This window comes from Salvelinus sp. IW2-2015, linkage group LG11 (assembly GCF_002910315.2).
Source record: "Salvelinus sp. IW2-2015 linkage group LG11, ASM291031v2, whole genome shotgun sequence".
NCBI classification, from domain to species: Eukaryota; Metazoa; Chordata; class Actinopteri; order Salmoniformes; family Salmonidae; genus Salvelinus; species Salvelinus sp. IW2-2015.
The window spans coordinates 9529909-9549459 of record NC_036851.1 but is presented as its reverse complement, the minus strand read 5'-3'; the positions used below and the strand labels follow the sequence as shown (position 1 = coordinate 9549459).

At 44.5% G+C, this 19551-nt stretch overlaps 1 protein-coding gene across 2 annotated transcripts; it reads left to right on the top strand.

Annotated features, from left to right (window-relative positions):
- Positions 1 to 931: 931 nt before the first annotated feature.
- LOC111969757 (importin-9-like) lies at positions 932 to 19548 on the top strand. Of its 2 annotated transcripts, none has more exons than XM_023996002.2 (22): positions 932 to 2280; positions 3976 to 4037; positions 4147 to 4233; positions 4385 to 4586; positions 4687 to 4982; positions 5101 to 5201; positions 5411 to 5469; positions 5628 to 5779; positions 5903 to 6001; positions 6228 to 6334; positions 6646 to 6785; positions 8310 to 8472; positions 8952 to 9178; positions 9327 to 9475; positions 14832 to 14960; positions 15099 to 15368; positions 15618 to 15784; positions 16011 to 16144; positions 16425 to 16544; positions 18293 to 18397; positions 18534 to 18610; positions 18814 to 19548. In XM_023996002.2, the coding sequence occupies exons 1-22, from the start codon at positions 2118 to 2120 to the stop codon at positions 18922 to 18924; spliced, it is 3120 nt and encodes a 1039-aa protein (XP_023851770.1). In that variant the 5' UTR covers positions 932 to 2117; the 3' UTR covers positions 18925 to 19548. The 2 variants fall into 2 exon arrangements, with proteins under 2 accessions (XP_023851770.1, XP_023851771.1); XM_023996003.2 differs by lacking the exon at positions 932 to 2280 and adding an exon at positions 3499 to 3799.
- Positions 19549 to 19551: the final 3 nt, after the last annotated feature.

Here is a 19551-nt window from a genome sequence, read left to right as displayed (position 1 = left end):
GCAGCCTTGCCCTACTACCAGATCACAACCACGATGACCCTCTCTGTATTAAGGAAAGTTCCAGTACCCCAACGACCAGACACCTTCAGCCATATGACTATACTCGGTCATGGCTCTGTGTGTTACTTGCGCATAGCAGTATTTATGTATTTATTTGTCAACTTTTGCCAGATTTGGACATGAGAGTACACCAAGCCCCACTCTTGAGGCATAGCCTTGCCCTTTTCAAATAGTGGCACTGTGACAGTGGTGGGAAACCAGATTTCAGCTATTACGTTCATTTAGTATGTTTACCTTGATGTCTCTCCTCTGTTTTCCTAGCCAAACTCGCTGCAGCAGTAAGTGAGTGTAATTTTAGCACCTAAAACCACCTTGCTTTTTCTATTTTTACATTGAGTGTTTTCAATGTATGTTGCTTTTCCATGTGTCTAGCACTTCCTGTACATTTTGTACAAAGACTTAAATTACAGCTGTAAAAGCAGAGTGCTACACTGTCTGAGTAAATGGGATGGGAGGATTTGCGCGTAGATAATGAGTTCACCCCGTCGAAGCCGAATATTCACTTACCATATGTGCTGGTGTTAGGTGAATGAAAAATGAAAGAACAATATAAAAATGGTGACAATGCCCAGTGGGTGGCTATAGAATGGCTTCTTCCAAAAACAACCCCAGGTCCTTAACCTCTTTGGGGTTTTCAGATCTGAAGGGATTGGATAGGTGTAAAACTAGGTTATTATACTGTGATTTTCACCTAGTCTTCCGATTAGTCTAGGGGAGCTTCTGGGTTATGTCGCTTACGCCTATGCACTTATTTCAGAACTGCAAAACTAGAGGGGTGAGGGGTTGTTTTTGGACAGAGTCTCGGAGACAAAGGCTCTCTATAGCTCTATGGTGTCCTGAATTGATGGTGTATAGATGATCATCAATGGTGTGAGGCAGTTATGATCTGTTTGTCCAGTCAACTGTCAGCTTGAAAAACAAGATCAGCAAACCTTCAAAATGGCCTTCATGGTAGATAACAGTCTCTGTTGCATGTTGCCACAGCCACATAAGATGCAACATTTAGGAACTGGTCTGTTCTTCAGTAGCCTGACCTATTATAACTTTAAAACGTAAGTGTGGAGGATGAAACTAGTCTTGTTGCTCTCCTGGTAATTACTTGAACAAAGAACAAAACAGATATTTGATCAGCTGAATAGTATTGTATTACGAGGCCAAGACTGCAACTAAAGAGACTAAATTCCCTGATCACCTTTTCTTCATCTGTACTGATTTCAAAGAATTGGAGCGATCATAGCAAATGTCCAGTAGGCACTAGGCAGGTATCCAACACAATACATTCACCTCTGTTAAGATGAAGTAGATGGAGGATTTAAAAACTATTTACATTCATCCCATGTGATGTGTAAAGAAGCAGGTTCAATTGAGTGAAAGCACAATCACAATAGTCACTATAGGGTCATCATGTGTCTGGGGGTAAGTGTGTCTTCATTATACAACAATCTTCATTATACTCAATCTGGCTATTTTGCCTAACGTTGACTTTCTCAAGTTAAGACCAAAGTTCCTCGGAGCAACAATATTTTGAAGGCAGTGGACACCCGATTTACTTTTTACTGTTGGTTGTATCACATCCTAGCCAAAAGATGGAGCTAATCACAAGCCCAAGCATCATCTTGGAAGAAAAAAAAGTTATTTCGAAGTCCCGCCCACTGGTCCCCAAGACTGGTCGTCACTAGTTAACACAGCCACTATGTCATAATTATGACTAAACACCGCCCTTTTCTAAAATGTATCTAATTAAAATCTGATTTTAAACCTAACCTTCACCCTAACCGCATTGCTAACATCATGCCTAACCCTACATTTAAATTAAGACTAGCGTGTTTCCAATAGACACAGCCACAATCACAAAGTCAAAATTGCCTATATCGTTAAAAAAAATCATTAAAAGAAAATAGCTTTGGGGTGTTATTGTAGTTATAAGGCCGTGTGGTTATGTTAATAAATCTGATTTTAAGAAGATCAATTGTATAAATATGCGGCATTTATGACTTGGTGCCTGTGTTAACTAGTGACGACCGCTGTAGCGGGCTTCAGGCTTTGCGGGTGAAAACATGGCAGGCATGAGTGCGACAGGTCCTCGGTCGGCCTCTGCCGGACCGGTTCAACAAGGACTTAAAGAAGCACTGATTGATACGTTAACGGCTATCCTGTCCCCGGTTCAAGAAGTGCGAGCAGCCGCTGAGGAGCAAATAAAAGTGTTGGAAGTGACAGAGGGTAAGTTAAGCATGGACTCTAGCATTGCTAGACCAGCTGATGTCAAGAGAGTGAATTGACATGATAGCTAAATTCCATGCATATGATGGGTCTGTACGGAAAGATGAATGCTAGCTACTGTACAGCAGACAAAAAAAATACTGTCATGTTGGCTTGTTATGATTAAAAAATATATATTATGTTCGGTTCTCTCCAATTGGCTAGCAAGTGGCGCAAATGAATGTAGTTAGCCTATTCCCAACTACCTACCTAAGTTAGCGGCTAACAAGTTAGTTAGCTCTCTCTCTCTCTCTCTCTCTCTGTGTGTGTGTGTGTGTGTGAGAGAGAGAGAGAGACTGTCTGCCTCCAGCATTCTTGATTGCTAGCTAATTTAAGCAGCAATTTAATTCCACTCTGTGTTGTAACTAGCATCCACACACATGATGGCGGATCAATTCAACCAGGGAGAATCTATTTTAACTGCCTGCAATTAAAATGGCAAGTTAACTAATACGTGCAAATAATAGTTTGCTAGGTGGACTGACTATGTGTGTGTGTGTGTGTGTGAGAGAGAGAGAGAGAGACTGTCTGCCTCCAGCATTCTTGATTGCTAGCTAATTTAAGCAGCAATTTAATTCCACTCTGTGTTGTAACTAGCATCCACACACATGATGGCGGATCAATTCAACCAGGGAGAATCTATTTTAACTGCCTGCAATTAAAATGGCAAGTTAACTAATACGTGCAAATAATAGTTTGCTAGGTGGACTGACTATAAGCAGCAGGTAAGACTTGATAGCTAGCTAGCAATTTACATTCGTGAGATCTTATTTCGAGCCCAGAGCCCTGCTTTCCACTTGGAATTCTAGAAGGGTGACAGGTGATAGGATGAATGATAATCAAGGCTATGAAATCGTTTTAGGGTCGCTATTGTAACCATTCGATCTGGAAAGTTTCCCGCGAATAKGATTACACCGTACTCTACCTTGCAGATTCCAGCCTTTGAAAACTGACGGCATCAGTCGTTTTGACAACTATGCTTTTTTTCATGTTTTAATATCCCAGGAAAAACATTGTTTCGTGTTTAATTTCAATACTGCACACGCCCTTCCCCTACTATCCTATGGGTGTTGAATGAATAGCTACCATATGCTTATTTAGCTATATAGTAAAGTACAGTAGCTACCCTAAACCAGTTTGCCATTAATCCAAAATAGAGTGTGGGGGGGGGGGTGAATATAGGGACAGTGTGTACAGTGCCTTTGTCTGCGGCGTTCCTCTCTGACACGGCTAAAAAGGCTGATTGTGCAGGCTGTCTGTCAGGATCCACTGCAGTGTCACAGCGGCAAGAATGGGCCCAGCAGGCCACGTTCTGAGGGAGCTGCTCTATGTATGGAACATTGTCTCCTGGACTCTGATGTCACTCAGTTAAAGCTGGGGACAGAGTGGTGGTACGTTGCAGGGAAGAGGGGATGAGTCCTACTGAGGAGCATAAAACCCTTTGGAAGAGTTCTCCAGTGCTTGTTGTAAATGTTCAAAGGTACTTAGAATTGTCGATGAGTTGGTCATGAGTCAAATCATATGAACATTTTGGACACTTTGTCCCTGCGTTCCATGCATGCATGCCACCCCCTAAGACATGGCTAGTGTGCTTCCAAGAGTGTCTGTATGCCTGATGATCTCTCCACTGTTGATGTTGCTCAATTTGTCTTGTAGAGTTTGGAGTCCACCTTTCAGAGCTAACTGTGGATCCTCAGGGAGCTCTGGCCATTCGTCAGGTTAGTTAGCAGAARAATTGTAGTTATATGGTGTGTGACTACTTCTCAGCATCTCCTTCACACTGCTATATCTATCATTCAATTAATTCATTACACTGTATGTGTTCAGTTGGCCTCAGTCATCCTGAAGCAGTATGTGGAGACCCACTGGTGTTCCCTGTCTGAGAAGTTCAGGCCCCCAGAGACCACAGACCGGGTAAGCAAAGCGCCATGTCATTCTTTCAACTAGCCTAGTTGAAATGGATCATTGTCAATGGCTAGCTATTTCAAAACATAGAGGAGGATTTAATAAACAGCTAATGATGCCTAAATTACCCCCCCCCCTCTCTCTCCCTCTCTCTCTCCAGGCCAAGGCAGCCATCAGGGAGCTTTTGCCTGGGGGTCTCAGGGAGGCCATCAGTAAGGTGCGGTCCAGCGTGGCCTACGCTGTGTCGGCCATCGCCCACTGGGACTGGCCCGAAGCCTGGCCTCGGCTCTTCACCCTTCTCATGGACATGTTGGTCAGCGGTGACGTCAGCGCAGTGCACGGGGCCATGAGGGTCCTCACAGGTAAGGACACCCACATCCCCAATTCCAAATCGACCTCTTCTTGTGCTCCATYTGTATTTGCTCCGTGTGTTCACTTCATCCCTCTGGCCTTTTCTCAAAGAGTTTACCCGTGAGGTGACAGATACTCAGATGCCTTTGGTGGCCCCAGTAATTCTGCCTGAGATGTACAAGATCTTCACCATGATGGAGATCTACAGCATCCGTACCCGCTCCAGAGCCGTGGAGATCTTCACCACCTGTGCCTATCTTATCTGTGCRATAGAGGAGCTGGAGAAGGGTGCGGCCAAGGCCCTGATCTTCCCCGTAGTGCAGCAGTTCACTGAGGCATTCATTCAGGCCCTGCAGATGCCTGATGGACCCTCCTCAGACAGYGGCCTCAAGATGGAGGTCCTCAAGGTGAGAAGATGACCACAGAAGGATTTATACTCCCATGGATTTAATTTGGGATCCGGAGACCAAATCTTATCAGTTGTCCTGATCCATCCTTCTCTCTACCTTTTTACCTCCTCCAAAGGCTGTGACTGCTCTAGTGAAGAACTTCCCCAAACCCATGGTTTTGTCCATGCAGCAGATCCTGCCCATCGTCTGGAACACCCTGACAGAGAGCGCTGCTTTATATCCTTCACAATGCAACTATGTCCTCTGCTCTTTCATCTTATTGTAGCTCGTTGTCTTCGTTCCCTTTGGTTCACATCTGTCAATAGTGAGCTATTATCTCCACTTTGCCCTTTTTTAAAAAAAAATTATGGGAGCTAGCGAGCCCACCTAGCTGTAGAGAATGGTCGATGTCCTGAGAATGGGGGTTTCCTTAACCGTGTGTGCACTTATGTCAGAACAGAAGTCAACTACACAGAGGAGGTAGACGACCCCGTTGACTCTGACGGTGAGTACGTCCTTATCCTATTCATATCTTTACTGGCTGTATATGTACTTTTTTTCCATTGTCGAATAAATGAAATCAATCTGTGACACGGGCTGATCTAGACATAAGTCGTCTTGGTTGAGATTCGAGGTATTTATTTGTGTGCATTTTTCTCCCAGGTGAGGTTCTGGGCTTTGAGAACCTGGTGTTTAGTATCTTTGAGTTCATCCACACGTTGCTGGAGAACAGCAAGTTCAAGAGCACTGTGAAGAGGTCTCTGCCTGAGCTGATCTACTACATCATTGTCTACATGCAGATCACCGAGGATCAGGTACGAACAACCTCACCCCTGTGTGTGTGTGACATTTTTAAGAGAATCCGTTTTTGTCCCAAAAAAAGACTACATCGGTTGGTATTGTGTATGTGTTCTTCATCCGTAGTAATTTCTCCGCAGATCAAGGTGTGGACGGGCAACCCCCAGCAGTTTGTGGAGGACGAGGATGACGACACCTTCTCCTACTCCGTCAGGATCTCAGCCCAGGACCTGCTGCTGGTGAGAACTTCACGTGGGACACTAACAGTTTGGGCTATTCTGAAATGTTACCTTATTCCCCATAGGGTGCACTCCTTTCTGTGGCTCTATGTGTTCAACCCTCGTGAAAGAATACTCCCACACGCAGACGGCTACCATTCCATGTGTAGGCTCTGGTCAATGTGACCTTTTTGGAGAYGTCACAATACTTATTTTTTTCAATTTAACCGTTCTCCTCTTCCAACAGGCTGTGGCGACAGAGTTCCAGAACGAGAGTGCGGCAGCGTTGGCGGCGGCAGCGACGAGACACCTGCAGGAAGCAGAGCAGGCCAAGAACAGCGGCAACGAACACTGGTGAGGACCACACACCGGCAGCATGACAATAGACAGCGGTTGTCTCTCTGAAGTCATTAGTGGCTTCCTCTTCTTGTCTCCTGTTTGTCCTATGCACTGACCTGAAAACACCGGCTAGGTGAAAGCGAAATGGATGCCTTTCAGGAATTTGCTTTCATCTGTCCAGGTATTTTTATGTCTGTGCAGACTGAGGAAAGGAGACAAGGAGGAGATCACTTGACTATTGAGATTCACACCATAGCTAAACAATCACCATGCAGTCAGACTCTAGGTCTGCGCTCTCCTCACCCCTGTGTTATCCCGTCCTGCAGGTGGAAGGTCCATGAGGCGTGTTTGTTAGCTCTGGGCTCAGTAAAGACCATCATCACAGAGAATGTGAAGAGCGGCCGTGTTCAGTTTGATATGCACGGCTTCCTGGCTAACGTCATCCTGGCTGACCTCAACCTCACAGGTTAGYCAGTCTGGGATCTCTTGCTCAGCTCCTGGGCAGCAGTGTTTGGTTATAGTGCCTTCGGGAAGTTTTCAGACCCCTTTACTTTTTCAACATTTTATTAGATTCTAAAATTGATTAAATTGGTTTTTTTCCCCCTCATCTACATACAATACCCCGTAATGACAAAGCAAAAACAGGTTATCAATTTGATAATTTATTAAAAATAACTTAAATATCACATTTACCTAGGTAATCAGACCCTTTACTCAGTACTTTGATGCACCTTTGGCAGCGACTACAGCATCGAGTCTTCTTGGGTATGACGCTACAAGATTGGCACATGTATTTGGGGAGTTTCTCCAATTCTTCTCAAGCTCTGTCAGGTTGGATGGGGAGCGTTGCTGCACAGCTATTTTCAGGGCTTTCCAGAGATGTTCGATCGGGTTCAAGTCCAGGCTCTGGCTTGGCCACTCAAGGACATTCAGATACTTGTCCCGAAGCCACTCCTGCATTGTCTTGACTGTGTKTWKRGKSKYKKTSYYSTKKKRRRRKGWRMMYYTKRSKSKRKYYKGGGKYCYKRRSMMYYYKGRRSMRGKTTTYMWYMARGRWYCCYYYKKWMYTTKSYCCATTCATTTTTAACATTGTTCTTCTGGAAGGTTCTCCCATCTCCACAAAGGAACTCTAAAGCTCTGTYAGAGTGAGCATCGGGTTCTTGGTCACCTCCCGGACAAAGGCCCTTCTCCCCTGATTGCTCAGTTTGGCTGGGCTGCCAGCTCTAGGTAGAGTCTTGGTGGTTCCAAACTTCTTCCATTTAAGAATGATTGAGGCCACTGTGTTCTTGTGGGCCTTCAATGCTGCAGAAATATTTTGGTACCCTTCCCCAGATCTGTGCCTCGACACAATCCTGTCTCTAAGGACAATTCCTTTGACTTGATGGCTTGGTTTTTGCTCTGACATGCACTGTCAACTGTGGGATCTTATRTAGACARGTGTRTGCCTTTCCATATCATGTCCAATCAATWKAATTTACCACAGGTGGACTCCAAGTTGTAGAAACATCTCAAGGATGGTCTAAAGAAACAGGACGCCCCTGAGGTGAATTTCGAGTCTCATCGCGAAGGGTCTAAATACTTATGTAAATAAGGTATTTCTGTTTTTTCTCGTAAATTTGCAAAAATGTATAAACCTGTTTTGCTTTGTCATTATGGGGTACTGTGTGTAGATGGCCGAGGATTTGTTATTTTTTGAATCAATTTTAGTATAAGGCTGTAATGTAACATTGTGGAAAAAGTCAAGGGGTCTGAGTACTTTTGRGAAGGCACTGTATGTTCTTGTCTGACAGTGATCAAGATGTCAATGAAGTGTAAGGGAGAAGCTATAACCTGCATACACTGCAGCCGTGGACTCTTGAGTTTGAACGTGGCTCACAGTACAGTATGTGCCTACCTAGCTAACTGTAAGTCACTCTGGATAAGAGCTAAATGAATAAAATTGAGATGTAGCTACATAATAACCACCTGTCCCTTAACTCGTTCCCCCCAGCGGCCTCTCCATTCCTGCTGGGCCGTGCCCTTTGGGCAGCCAGCCGCTTCACAGCAGCCATGACCCCTGAGCTCATCCAGCAGTTCCTCCAGGCCACCGTCAGCGGCCTGCACGACAGCCAACCTCCCTCGGTCCGCATCTCAGCTGTACGCGCCATCTGGGGGTGAGTGAGATCAACACTTAAAGGAAAAATCCATCAAAACAATAATAAAATATATATATGGTATATATTTTTTCCCGTTCCGCTATTGATACATTCCCAAAATGTTTTCCATGTCAGCAGTCAAGTTTTCAAGATATTGGACTTTCAAGAAGTAGTGGCACTTGCATCATGATGATGTGGCCAGTGACTGTATCAACAGTGGACTAATGGGGAAAAAATACCAAAGTATTGTTTTTGAGCGGAGTTTAAGAAAGCTTAAACCTCTATACTTCTGACATGCTGTATAGAGCACGGTAGAGGTTTTTTCCCTCCAGTCATAATAACAATAAGCTAGACCAGGTAAAAGCAGTGATGGCATAGATGGATGCATAAATGCCTCTAGTTTGTCACCCAACTAGCCTTACAACAAAAACAATCACAACACCGTCACAGTAWGTGTGTTGGCATACAGGTGGTAAATGTGTGTGTGATCTTCTCAGGTACTGTGACCAGCTGAAGCTGTCCGAGAGTACCCATGTCCTGCAGCCGTTCCTGCCTGCTGTTCTGGACGGGCTGGTGCAGCTGGCAGCCCAGTTCAGCTCCGAGGTTCTCACCCTGGTCATGGAGACCCTGTGTATCGTCTCCACCGTGGACCCAGCCTTCACCACCAGCGCAGAGAACAAGATCTGCCCCCTCACCATCGCCATCTTCCTCAAGTATAGTAACGGTAGGTAACTAACCTTGGCAGTTGGCACTCATTTAGTTCATAGTTGAGTCCGATAGACAGATTGAGGTATTACCATATGGCTTACATCTATCCCAACCTTTCACATAAACTTGTGCCACTGTATTGAACTCTCCTGTCCTCTCCCCAGACTCAGTGGTGGCGTCTCTGTCCCAGGACATCTTTAAGGAGCTGGCCCAAATCGAGGCTTGCCAGGGACCCATGCAGATGCGCCTCATCCCCACCCTGGTCAGCATTATGCAGGCCCCCCCTGACAAGATCCCCTTCGGCATGTGTGCAGTAAGTCCACTTTGTGCAAGACCTTACTTTACATCAGCATTATGCGTCAGACCAACACAGTAGCCTTGTGGATAGTGTCCGCTCTGAGATTGAAAGGTTGGGAGTTCGATCCCTGGCTAAGTCATACCAAAGACTGTAAAAATGGGGCCCGATGCATCTCTGCTTGGCACTCCTTAGAGAACAACCGATATGGATTTTCTAGGGCCTATACCAATTTTTGGGKGTCAAGGAAGGCCRATATTCAATATTATTAAATGTGACATTTTGTGTGACAACATTTCCCAGAGACAGCCATGTATGCAKTAATGCATACATTTTTAAATCAAACAATATATTTCACTTTGGTAAAAACAATCTAACTGCATAACATWATGGTAATAGTTGTATTTGATGAACTGGGTAAGTTTAAGATTGCATAAGCCTACTCACTATCCAGGTGAATGCATATTCAATAGGAGTGTGTCCACGCWTTGAGTTATTGAGCTTGTTTTGGTTGATCAGTGGAGTCTATGGTGCTACCGATGACGATCTGTTTGCCTTCCATTTGAAACTTATATTAAGTCAAAATCACATTTTATTGGTCGCATACACCTATTTAGCGGATGTTACTGTGGGTGTAGTGAAATGCTTGTTACTAGCTCCGACTGTGCAGTAATATCAAACAATACACACACATCTATGAGTAAAAGAATGGAATTAAGAAATATATAAATATTAGGACGAGGTGTGTGTGTGTGTGTGTGTGTGTGTGTGTACCAGTCAAAAGTTTGGACACCTACTCATTCAAGGGTTCTTCTTTATTTCTACTATTTTCTACATTTTTAGAACAATCGCTAAGACATCAAACTATGAAATAACACATGTAATCATGTAGTAACCACAAGTGTTAAACAAATCAAAATGTATTTTAGATAATTCAAAGTAGCAACCCTTTGCCTTGATGACAGCTTTGCACACTGTTGGCATTCTCTCAACCAGCTTCATAAGGTAGTCACCTGGAATGCATTTCAATTAAAAGGTGTGCCTTAAGTTAATTTGTGGAWTTTCTTAACTTAATGTGTTTGTGCCAGTCAGTTGTGTTGTGACAAGGTAGGGGTGGTATACAGAAGATAGCCCTATTTGGTAAAATACCAAGTCCATATTATGGCAAGAACAGCTCAAATAAGCAAAGAGAAATGACAGTCCTTTACATTAAGACATGAAGTTCAGTCAATCTGGACAATATCAACAATTTTGAAAGTTTCTTCAAGTGCAGTCGCAAAAACCATCAAGCGCTATGATGAAACTGGCTCTCATGAGGACCGCCACAGGAAAGGAAGAGCCAGAGTTACCTCTGCTGCAGAGGATAAGTTCATTAGAGTTACCAGCCTCCAGAAATTGCAGCCCAAATAAATGCTTCAGAGTTCAAGTAACACACATCTCAACATTAACTGTTCAGAGGAGACTGAGTGAATCAGGCCTTCATGGTCGAATTGCTGCAAAGAAACCACTACTAAAGGACACCAATAASAGGAAGAGACTTGCTTGGGCCAAGAAACCCAAGCAGTGGACATTAGACCGGTGAAAATCTGTCCTTTTGGTCTGATGAGTCCAAATTGTAGATTTGTTTCCAACTGCCGTGTCTTTGTGAGACGCAGAGTAGGTGAATGGATGATCTCCGCATGTGTTGTTCCCACCGTGAAGCAATGGAGGAATAGGTGTGATGGTATGGGGGTGCTTTGCTGGTGACACTGTCAGTGATTTATTTAGAATTCAAGGCACACTTAACCAGCATGGCTACCACAGCATTCTGCAGCGATACGCCATCCAATCTGGTTTGGGTTTAGCGGGACTTTCATTTGTTTTCAGCAGGACAATGACCCAACACACCTCCAGGCTATGTAAGGGCTATTTACCAAGAAGGAGAGTGATGGAGTGCTTCATCAGATGACCTGGCCGCCACAGTCACCCAAATGAGATGGTTTGGGATGAGTTGGACYGCAGAGTGAAGGAAAAGCAGCTAACAAGTGCTCACCATATGAGGGAACTCCTTCATGACTATTGGGAAAGCATTCCAGGTGACTAACTCATGAAGCTGGTTGAGAGAATGGAAAGCTGTCATCAAGGCAAAGGGTGGCTACTTTGACAAATCTCAAATATAAAATATGTTTTGATTTAACACTTTTTTTGGTTACTACATGATTCCATATGTGTTATTTCATAGTTTTGATGTCTTCACTATTGTTCTACAATGTAGAAAATAGTAAAAATAAAGAAAAACCCTTGAATGAATAAGTGTCCAAACTTTTCAGTGTGTGTCAGTGTCTTCTGAAAGTATTCACACCCCTTGACCTTTTCCACTATTTGTTACAGCCTTATTTTAAAATGTGTGTAAATTTTCACACAATACCCCAAAATGTCTAAGGAAAAACAGAAATASCTTATTTACATAAGTTTTCAGACCCCTTGCTAYGAGACTCGAAATTGAGCTCCGGTGCATCCTGTTTCTATTGATCATCCTTGAGATGTTTCTGCAACTTGATTGGAGTCCACCTGTTGTAAATTCAATTGATTGGACATGATTTGGAAAGGCACACACCTGTCTGTCAAATGTGGGACCATATATAGTGTATGTCAGAGCAAAAACCAAGCCATGAGGTCGAAGGAATTGTCCGTAGAGCTCTGAGACAGGATTGTGTCGAGGCACAGATCTGGGGAAGGGTACTAAACATTTCTGCAGCATTGAAGGTCCCCAAGAACACAGTGGCCTCCAGAAATTTGGAACCACCAAGACTCTTCCTAGAGTTGCCCACCCGCCAAACTGAGCAGTCGGGGGAGAAGGGCCTTGGTCAGGGAGGTGACCAAGAACCTGATGGTCACTCTGACAGAGCTCTAGTGAAAATGGGAGAATCTTCCAGAAGGACAGCCATCTCTGGCAGCAGTCCACCAATCAGGCCTTTATGGTAGAGTGGCCAGACGGAAGCCACTCCTCAGTAAAAGGCACATAACAGCCCGCTTTGAGTTTGCCAAAAGGCACCTAAAGGATTCTCAGACCATGAGAAACAAGAATATGTGGTCTGTTGTAACCAAATTTGAACTCGCGTCTGGAGGAAACCTGGCACCATACTTTCGATGAAGCATGGTGGTGGCGGGATGGGGGGGGATGTTTTTCAGGGACTGGGAGACTAGTCAGGCTCGAGGGAAAGATGAATGGTACAAAGAGATCCTTTATGAAAACCTGCTCCAGAGCGCTCATGACCTCAGACTGGGGAAAAGGTTCACCTTCCAACAGGACAATGACCCTAAGCACACAGCCAAGGCAATGCAGGAGTGGCTTGGGGACAAGAATCGAAATGTCCTTGAGTGGCCCAGCCAGAGCCCAGATTTGATCCCGATCGAACATCTCTGGAGAGACCTGAAAATAGCTGTGCGGCAATACTCCTCATCCAACCTGACAGAGCTTGAGAGTATCTGCAGAGAAGTTTGGGAGAAACTCCCCAAATACAGGTGTGCCAAGCTTGTAATGTCATACCCAAAAAGACTTGAGGCTATAATCACTGCCAAAGGTGCTTCAACAAAGTACTGACTAAATGGTCAGAATATTTATGTAAAGCAAGGAAAAGCCCAGCAGCGTTGCAGTTCCTAACACAAACCAGTGCGCCTGGCACCTACTACCATACCCCATTCAAAGCACTTACATTTTTTGTGTTGCCCATTCATCCTCTGAATGGCGCACACACACAATCGATGTCTCAATTGACTCGAGGCTTAAAAATACTTATTTAACCTGTCTCCTCCTCTGTACTGATTTTGTAGTGGATTTAACAAGTGACATCAATAAGGGATCATGGCATTCACCTTGTCACTCTGTCATGGAAAGAGCAGGTGTTCTTAATGTTTGGTATACTCAGTGTATGTCTATGGGGTATGTATTATATAGGCACCTGGGCTGAGCCTGAGGAGCCATAATGGAGTCATCTACCACCTCACTACCACGATGAGATTTGGGGTGGGGGGGCAATGTAGCCAGTKTTGTTGTTGTCATTACCTGTTTCTGAAATCACCATTACCCACTAATGAACTTGTCATTTTTGCAGATTAATAGTGATGTATTTATCGTTTACAAATTAGCTAATCTATAGCACAAAATTCAATGGTTTTGGAAGTTTTTTTCCGATGTATCTCTTCTTGCTTCAGCCATGCAGTGCGCCTTGCAAAAGTGATTGCTGTCCTTGCTATGAAATTGTTTACGTTACCCTGTATATCTAAAAATGACCATATACATTGATTGTTTTAAAGCAAAACGAAACAATTGAAACGAGTTAGAAGCAAAACTCCTGAAAAATGTAAAGTAAAATCTATTGTAAGTCCTGTTCAGCAGGTATAGCCAGATGCGTTGTCTCAGGTAGCTTACTTTTATTCCGGTACAACACCATTTTCAACATGGATAACAATAACCTAGAAAATGACACAGGTTGTCTCTCAAATAATAAAGCCTAATATCGTGCAAGCMGTTTTTAGCATTTGATTGCTGAAGGTGTGCAAGACCAGGAACAGGCTGCCTACCTTGTGTTGATCAGTGCACGAAGCTGGACAGAGTGCGCAGTTTGTCTAGGCTACTGATATTGCCTGGTGTTGGGCATCCAAAATGATTTATAGATCAATGACTATCAACACAGTTACATGTAGTTCGACACTGAAGGTATTTTCAGAAGGTAGAAAGAATGTAAAAAAATAAATAATAGTTGTGTTCCGGCGATTTTTTTTTTTATTTTTTTTTATATTTTTTTATTTATTTATTTATTTTTTTACGTTTTGAATTGATTTTCTGACCAAAATATGCTACATTTTGATCAGTTTGTTGTCCACGGACCAACTTAGCCTGACAACTCACACAGTTTAGCCTGTCATTCACTACATACATAGTCTGAGACCGCCATCGTTGAAGTCGTTTGTGGTGACAAGGGGCGTTGTACAAGACAAAGTCCTCAGCGATTTGGATATTCTCTAACCATTCAGATAATCACATTTTCTAACCGCCGCTTTACCTATGTATGTTCTGACTCTGGCCCAACCCATCGGTTTCTGGACCAATCAGACGGCCCGAATGTGTTTGCATTGAGTGACTGGTCGGGGTGGTACTCTGATCCATACTCATTGCAGAGAGGATACTAATGTCTGTGTCATGGTGTAGCCTTTTGCCGAAGCAAGGAGTCTGGGTAGCCAGGCCAATGGACCAATAAACTTGTATCTTTAAACCTTTTGAATTGGGGTCTGATTTATTGTGAATCGTAACATCCCTATTATTGACTATCAACTCTTAGGGTCCAAGTCAGTCATATATTGACAGTTGTCTCCTGTGCTCCCTCCCTGACAGACAGCCATAGACATCTTGACCACAGTGGTCAGATGCACCAAAACCCCGCTCTCTGAGATGCTGGTCTGCCAGGCCTTCCCTGTGGTGGCCCAGTGTACCCTCCGCACAGATGACAACACCACCATGCAGGTACACAGACTGAGAAGGGCCCAAAGATGTTCATCCCAACTCTATTTTTTACACCTGTACACCTTTTTTATATAGATTTTTTTTTCTCTCTTGTATATATTAATTGATGGAAATGAACTCAAACCCCATCCTCTTCAGAACGGTGGTGAGTGTCTGCGGGCGTATGTGTCGGTGGCTCTGGAGCAGGTGGGCCAGTGGAGGGACACGGAGGGCCACAGTGGTCTGTGGTACGTGATGCAGGTGGTCAGCCAGCTACTTGACCCTAGGACATCAGAGTTCACTGCTGCCTTCGTGGGCCGCCTGGTGTCTACGCTGATCGCCAGCACCGAGCTGGGAGAGCAGCTGGACCAGATCCTCAGAGCCATCCTCAGCAAGATGCAGCAGGCCGAGACACTCAGTGTCATGCAGGTAGAACGAAAGCCCTCCGTCTGTCACTCTCTGGAACTGACCCCTCAAAATCCATCGGTGGGATTCAGTGGTTTCTGGGATGTTGAGGTGTCAAAATGTAAAACTTCCTGTATTCAATTGATTTTCATCTGTTGTATATCGGCTTGCATCATGGTTATTCAGTGATTGCTCTTTTGCCACCCGTATAGACCCTGCTAACATTGGACTCCTCTCCCCAGTCTCTGATCATCTCTCTCCTCCTCTCCTCAGTCTCTGATCATGGTGTTTGCCCACCTGGTCCACTCTCAGCTGGAGCCTTTGTTGGAGTTCCTGTGCAGTCTGCCGGGCCCCACAGGGAAACCGGCCCTGGAGTTTGTCATGGCCGAATGGATGAGCCGACAGCACCTCTTCTACGGACAGTATGAGGGCAAAGTCAGGTGAGGGCTTAGGGTCGGCCCTGGAGCAGCCACTCTCCCCAAGATAGATGATAAAGTAGAATATGACTGTTGGCCACCCGTTGAAGCAAATGTGTGTTCCTCTCTGTACTCCCCTTTCCACCTTTTATTACTAGGGATTTGAACCGTTAAACGCTAAGAATCTATTTATTATTTTGTTTGTTTATGACGTTTGTGTTTCCCCTTCTCCTGTGTCGTCCCTGTTTAGTACGGTAGCCCTGTGTAAGCTTCTGCAGCACGGCCTCAACACAAACGACAAGCGTCTCCAGGACATCGTTGTCAAGGGTGAGGAGGTCTTCGGCCCTGACGAGGGCATCCGCACACGCTCCAAATCTGCCAAGCGTAAGACCAATACAGATCTCCTCTGTCATCAGCTGTTTTTCTAAGCGTTTAGTCGAAATAATATAAGAATAAACAAGAAAATGCTATACATTTGCCGAAGAAAATTGCGTTGCCTATATGAATGAATGATCCATATAAGCACCCTCTTCCCCCATTCTCTGGCCCTAGTGTATGATAAGGAATGTATTTGCTTCATTGTTAATGTTTTTGTTGGTGGTCTACACTTTGATGGTATGCACATCTTAGTGTTGCTATAAGGTCTCGCTCTCGCTTTCTCCAGATCCAGAGAAGTGGACCAACGTTCCGTTGCTAGTGAAGGTCTTTAAGTTGATTGTCAATGAGCTGTCATCAGTGGTGGAGGCCAACGCAACCAGAGCTGCCGCAGCAGACTGGAGTCCAGGTGATCCGTTACAGCTATGTAACAGCCACGCATGTCAATTTCTCTCTTTGGCCTTGAGGGGACAGTTCAGACAAATTACAAAAGGATATACACTGAACAAAAATATAAACGTAACATATGAAGTGTTGGTACCATGTTTCATGAGCTGAAATAAAAGATCCCAGAAATGTTCCATACGCACAAAAAGCGTATTTCTCTCAAATGTTGTGCACAAATTTGTTTACATCCCTGTTAGGGAGCATTTCTCATTTGCCAAGGTAATCCATCCACCTGACAGTTGTGGCACATCAAGAAGCTGATTTTAAACGGCATGATCATTACGCAGGTGCACCTTGTGCTGGGGGAAAATAAAAAGGCGGCTCTAAAATGTGCCGTTTTGTCACACAGATCTCTCAGATTTTGAGGGAGCGTGCAATTGGCATGCTGACTGCAGGAATGTCTGCCAGAGCTGTTGCCAGAGAATTGAATGTTAATTTCTCTACCTTTTAGAGACGCCTCCAATGTTGTTTTGGAGAATTTGCCAGTACGTCCAACTGGCCTCACAACCGCAGACCACGTGTAACCACGCCAGCCCAGGATCTCCACATCCGGCTTCTTCACTTGCTGGATCGTCTGAGACCAGCCACCCGGACAGCTGATGAAACTGTTGGTTTACACAACTGAAGAATTTCTGCACAAACTGTCAGAAACAGTGTCAGGGAAGCTCATCTGCGTGCGCGTCGWCCTCACCAGTGTCTTGATCTGACTGCAGTTTGGCGTAGTAACCGACTTAAGTGGTGAAATGATCACCTTCGATGGCCACTGGCACGCTGGAGAAGTGTGCACTTCACTGATGAATCCCGTTTTCAACTGTACCGGGCAGATGACAGCATGTATGGCGTCGTGTGGACGAGCTGTTTGCTGATGTCAACGTTGTGAACAGAGTGCCCCATGGTGGCATTGGGGTTATGGTATGGGCAGGCGTAAGCTACGGACAACGATCACAATTGCATTTTAGCGATGGCAATTTGAATGCACAGAGATACTGTGACAAGATCCTGAGGTCCATTGTCGTGCCATTCATCGGCCGCCATCACCTCATGTTTCAGCATGATAATGCATGGCCCCATGTTGCAAGGATCTGTACACAATTCCTGAAAGCTAAAAATGCATATTCACCAGACATGTTGAGCATGTTTGGCAAACTCTGGATCGACGTGTACGACAGCGTGTTCCAGTTCCCGCCAATATCCAGAAACTTCGCACAGCCATTGAAGAGGAGTGGGACAACATTCCACAGGCCACAATCAACAGCCTGATCAACTCTATGTGAAGGAGATGTCACGCTGCATGAGGCAAATGGTRGCCACACCAGATACTGACTGGTTTTCTGATCTACACCCCTACTTATCTATGCCCAACATTAATATCTGTATTCCCAGTCATGTGAATTCCATGGATTAGGGCCTAAATAATTTATTTAATTTTACTGATTTCCTTATGAACTGTAACTCAGTAAAACCTTTGAAATTGTTGCGTTTTAAAATATTTTTGTTCAGTGTATTTATTCCCTTACCTAGAGTTGAAAGCAGTTTTGAAAGTTGTGTCAGACTCATGTCTTTATTTGGCTGGTGAATACCCTCCTGTCTCTTAATCGTATGACCTTGGTGTTGTCTGTTGAAAATGTGGTCTCTGATAACTGTATGTGTGTTATGAAATCAATTGGGCCCCATTGTAGCTAATCCCAAAGTGTTTTGTTGTTACTGCAGATTCAGTACGAATGTGGGAGGAAGAGGAGGAGGAGGAGGAGGATGATGAGGATGAAGGGCTGACCGGGCAGCTTCTCTCTGACCTCATCGCTTCCAACAAATATGGTGAGAACCTCCCTCTCGGGCTCTTCCAGATGTCTACTCAATCAGTGCACTAGGCAGGCAGACGTTTTGGAGCTCTATCTGCCATGTTTCACAGGTATCAAATTGTTTTAGTTTTTTTCATGTTTTTTTTYCCCAGATGAAAACTACTATGAGGAGGATGATGAGGAGGATCCAGATGCCTTGAAGGACCCCATATATCAGATAGACCTCCAGGTAATGCTAATCTGTTCATTTTAGATTTAGTTTACACAAACATGACTAGTCAGGGCAAATGTGGTTGTGCTTTTTTTTTTTTTTTCCTTGAGGAGATTGATCAAGTTAAATTGAACAGATCTCAATGGTCTGACGTTTTGGGTTGTATTTTGATGTCTTACCTTCACTTTTTAAGTGAACGTTCTTGTGCTTTGTGTTTTTAGGCCTACTTGACAGATTTCCTGACTCAGTTTTCCCAGTCTCCGTGCTACAGCATGTTCTCTGGCCACCTCAACGATGCTGAGAGGAGAGTCCTGCAATCTATCAGCATCTAAACCTGCCCCCATCATCCCCTTTCCTACATCAACCCTACCATCACTCTCTCGTTCAATCCCTCTCACCAACCAATTACCAACCCCTGAGTGGGGGAAAGGCTCTGATTGGCCAGGTGGTTGTTGATGCTTTACCTCCATCTCCAACAGAGGAACATGGACGGACGGGGGAGAAGAGACAGACTTGCACTTACCCATGAGAGTCTTCTGACTGAAAGGATGGCCAGGAAAAGACTGCAGATTTGGGAAGGTTGAGGTTAGATTTAGGGGAGTGAGGGACACCCAGGTTTGTTCCGAGATAGGACTGGGAGACCGTTGTGGAGTGACCTCCTTAGTGTCTCCTCGCTCCTCTGCCCTATTGGACTTGTCGGGGAYGTTGGGATGTGAGTTGATGTTTTACAATGGGAGAAGCAGGCAGGGCAACTATGATATATGAACTCTGTCTTTACTGTGTCCCGTTTTTAACTCAACCCACTTATTTTTGTGCGTCTGTAAAAAATAAATTAAAAAAATGTAACCTTCCAAGAGGCAAAAGAGACTTCATGATGACGGAAAGACAAAGATAAACCTCTTTGAGACAAAGAAACATTGGCGGCCTTATTGACTTCTGATTGGGATGAAATTCAAATT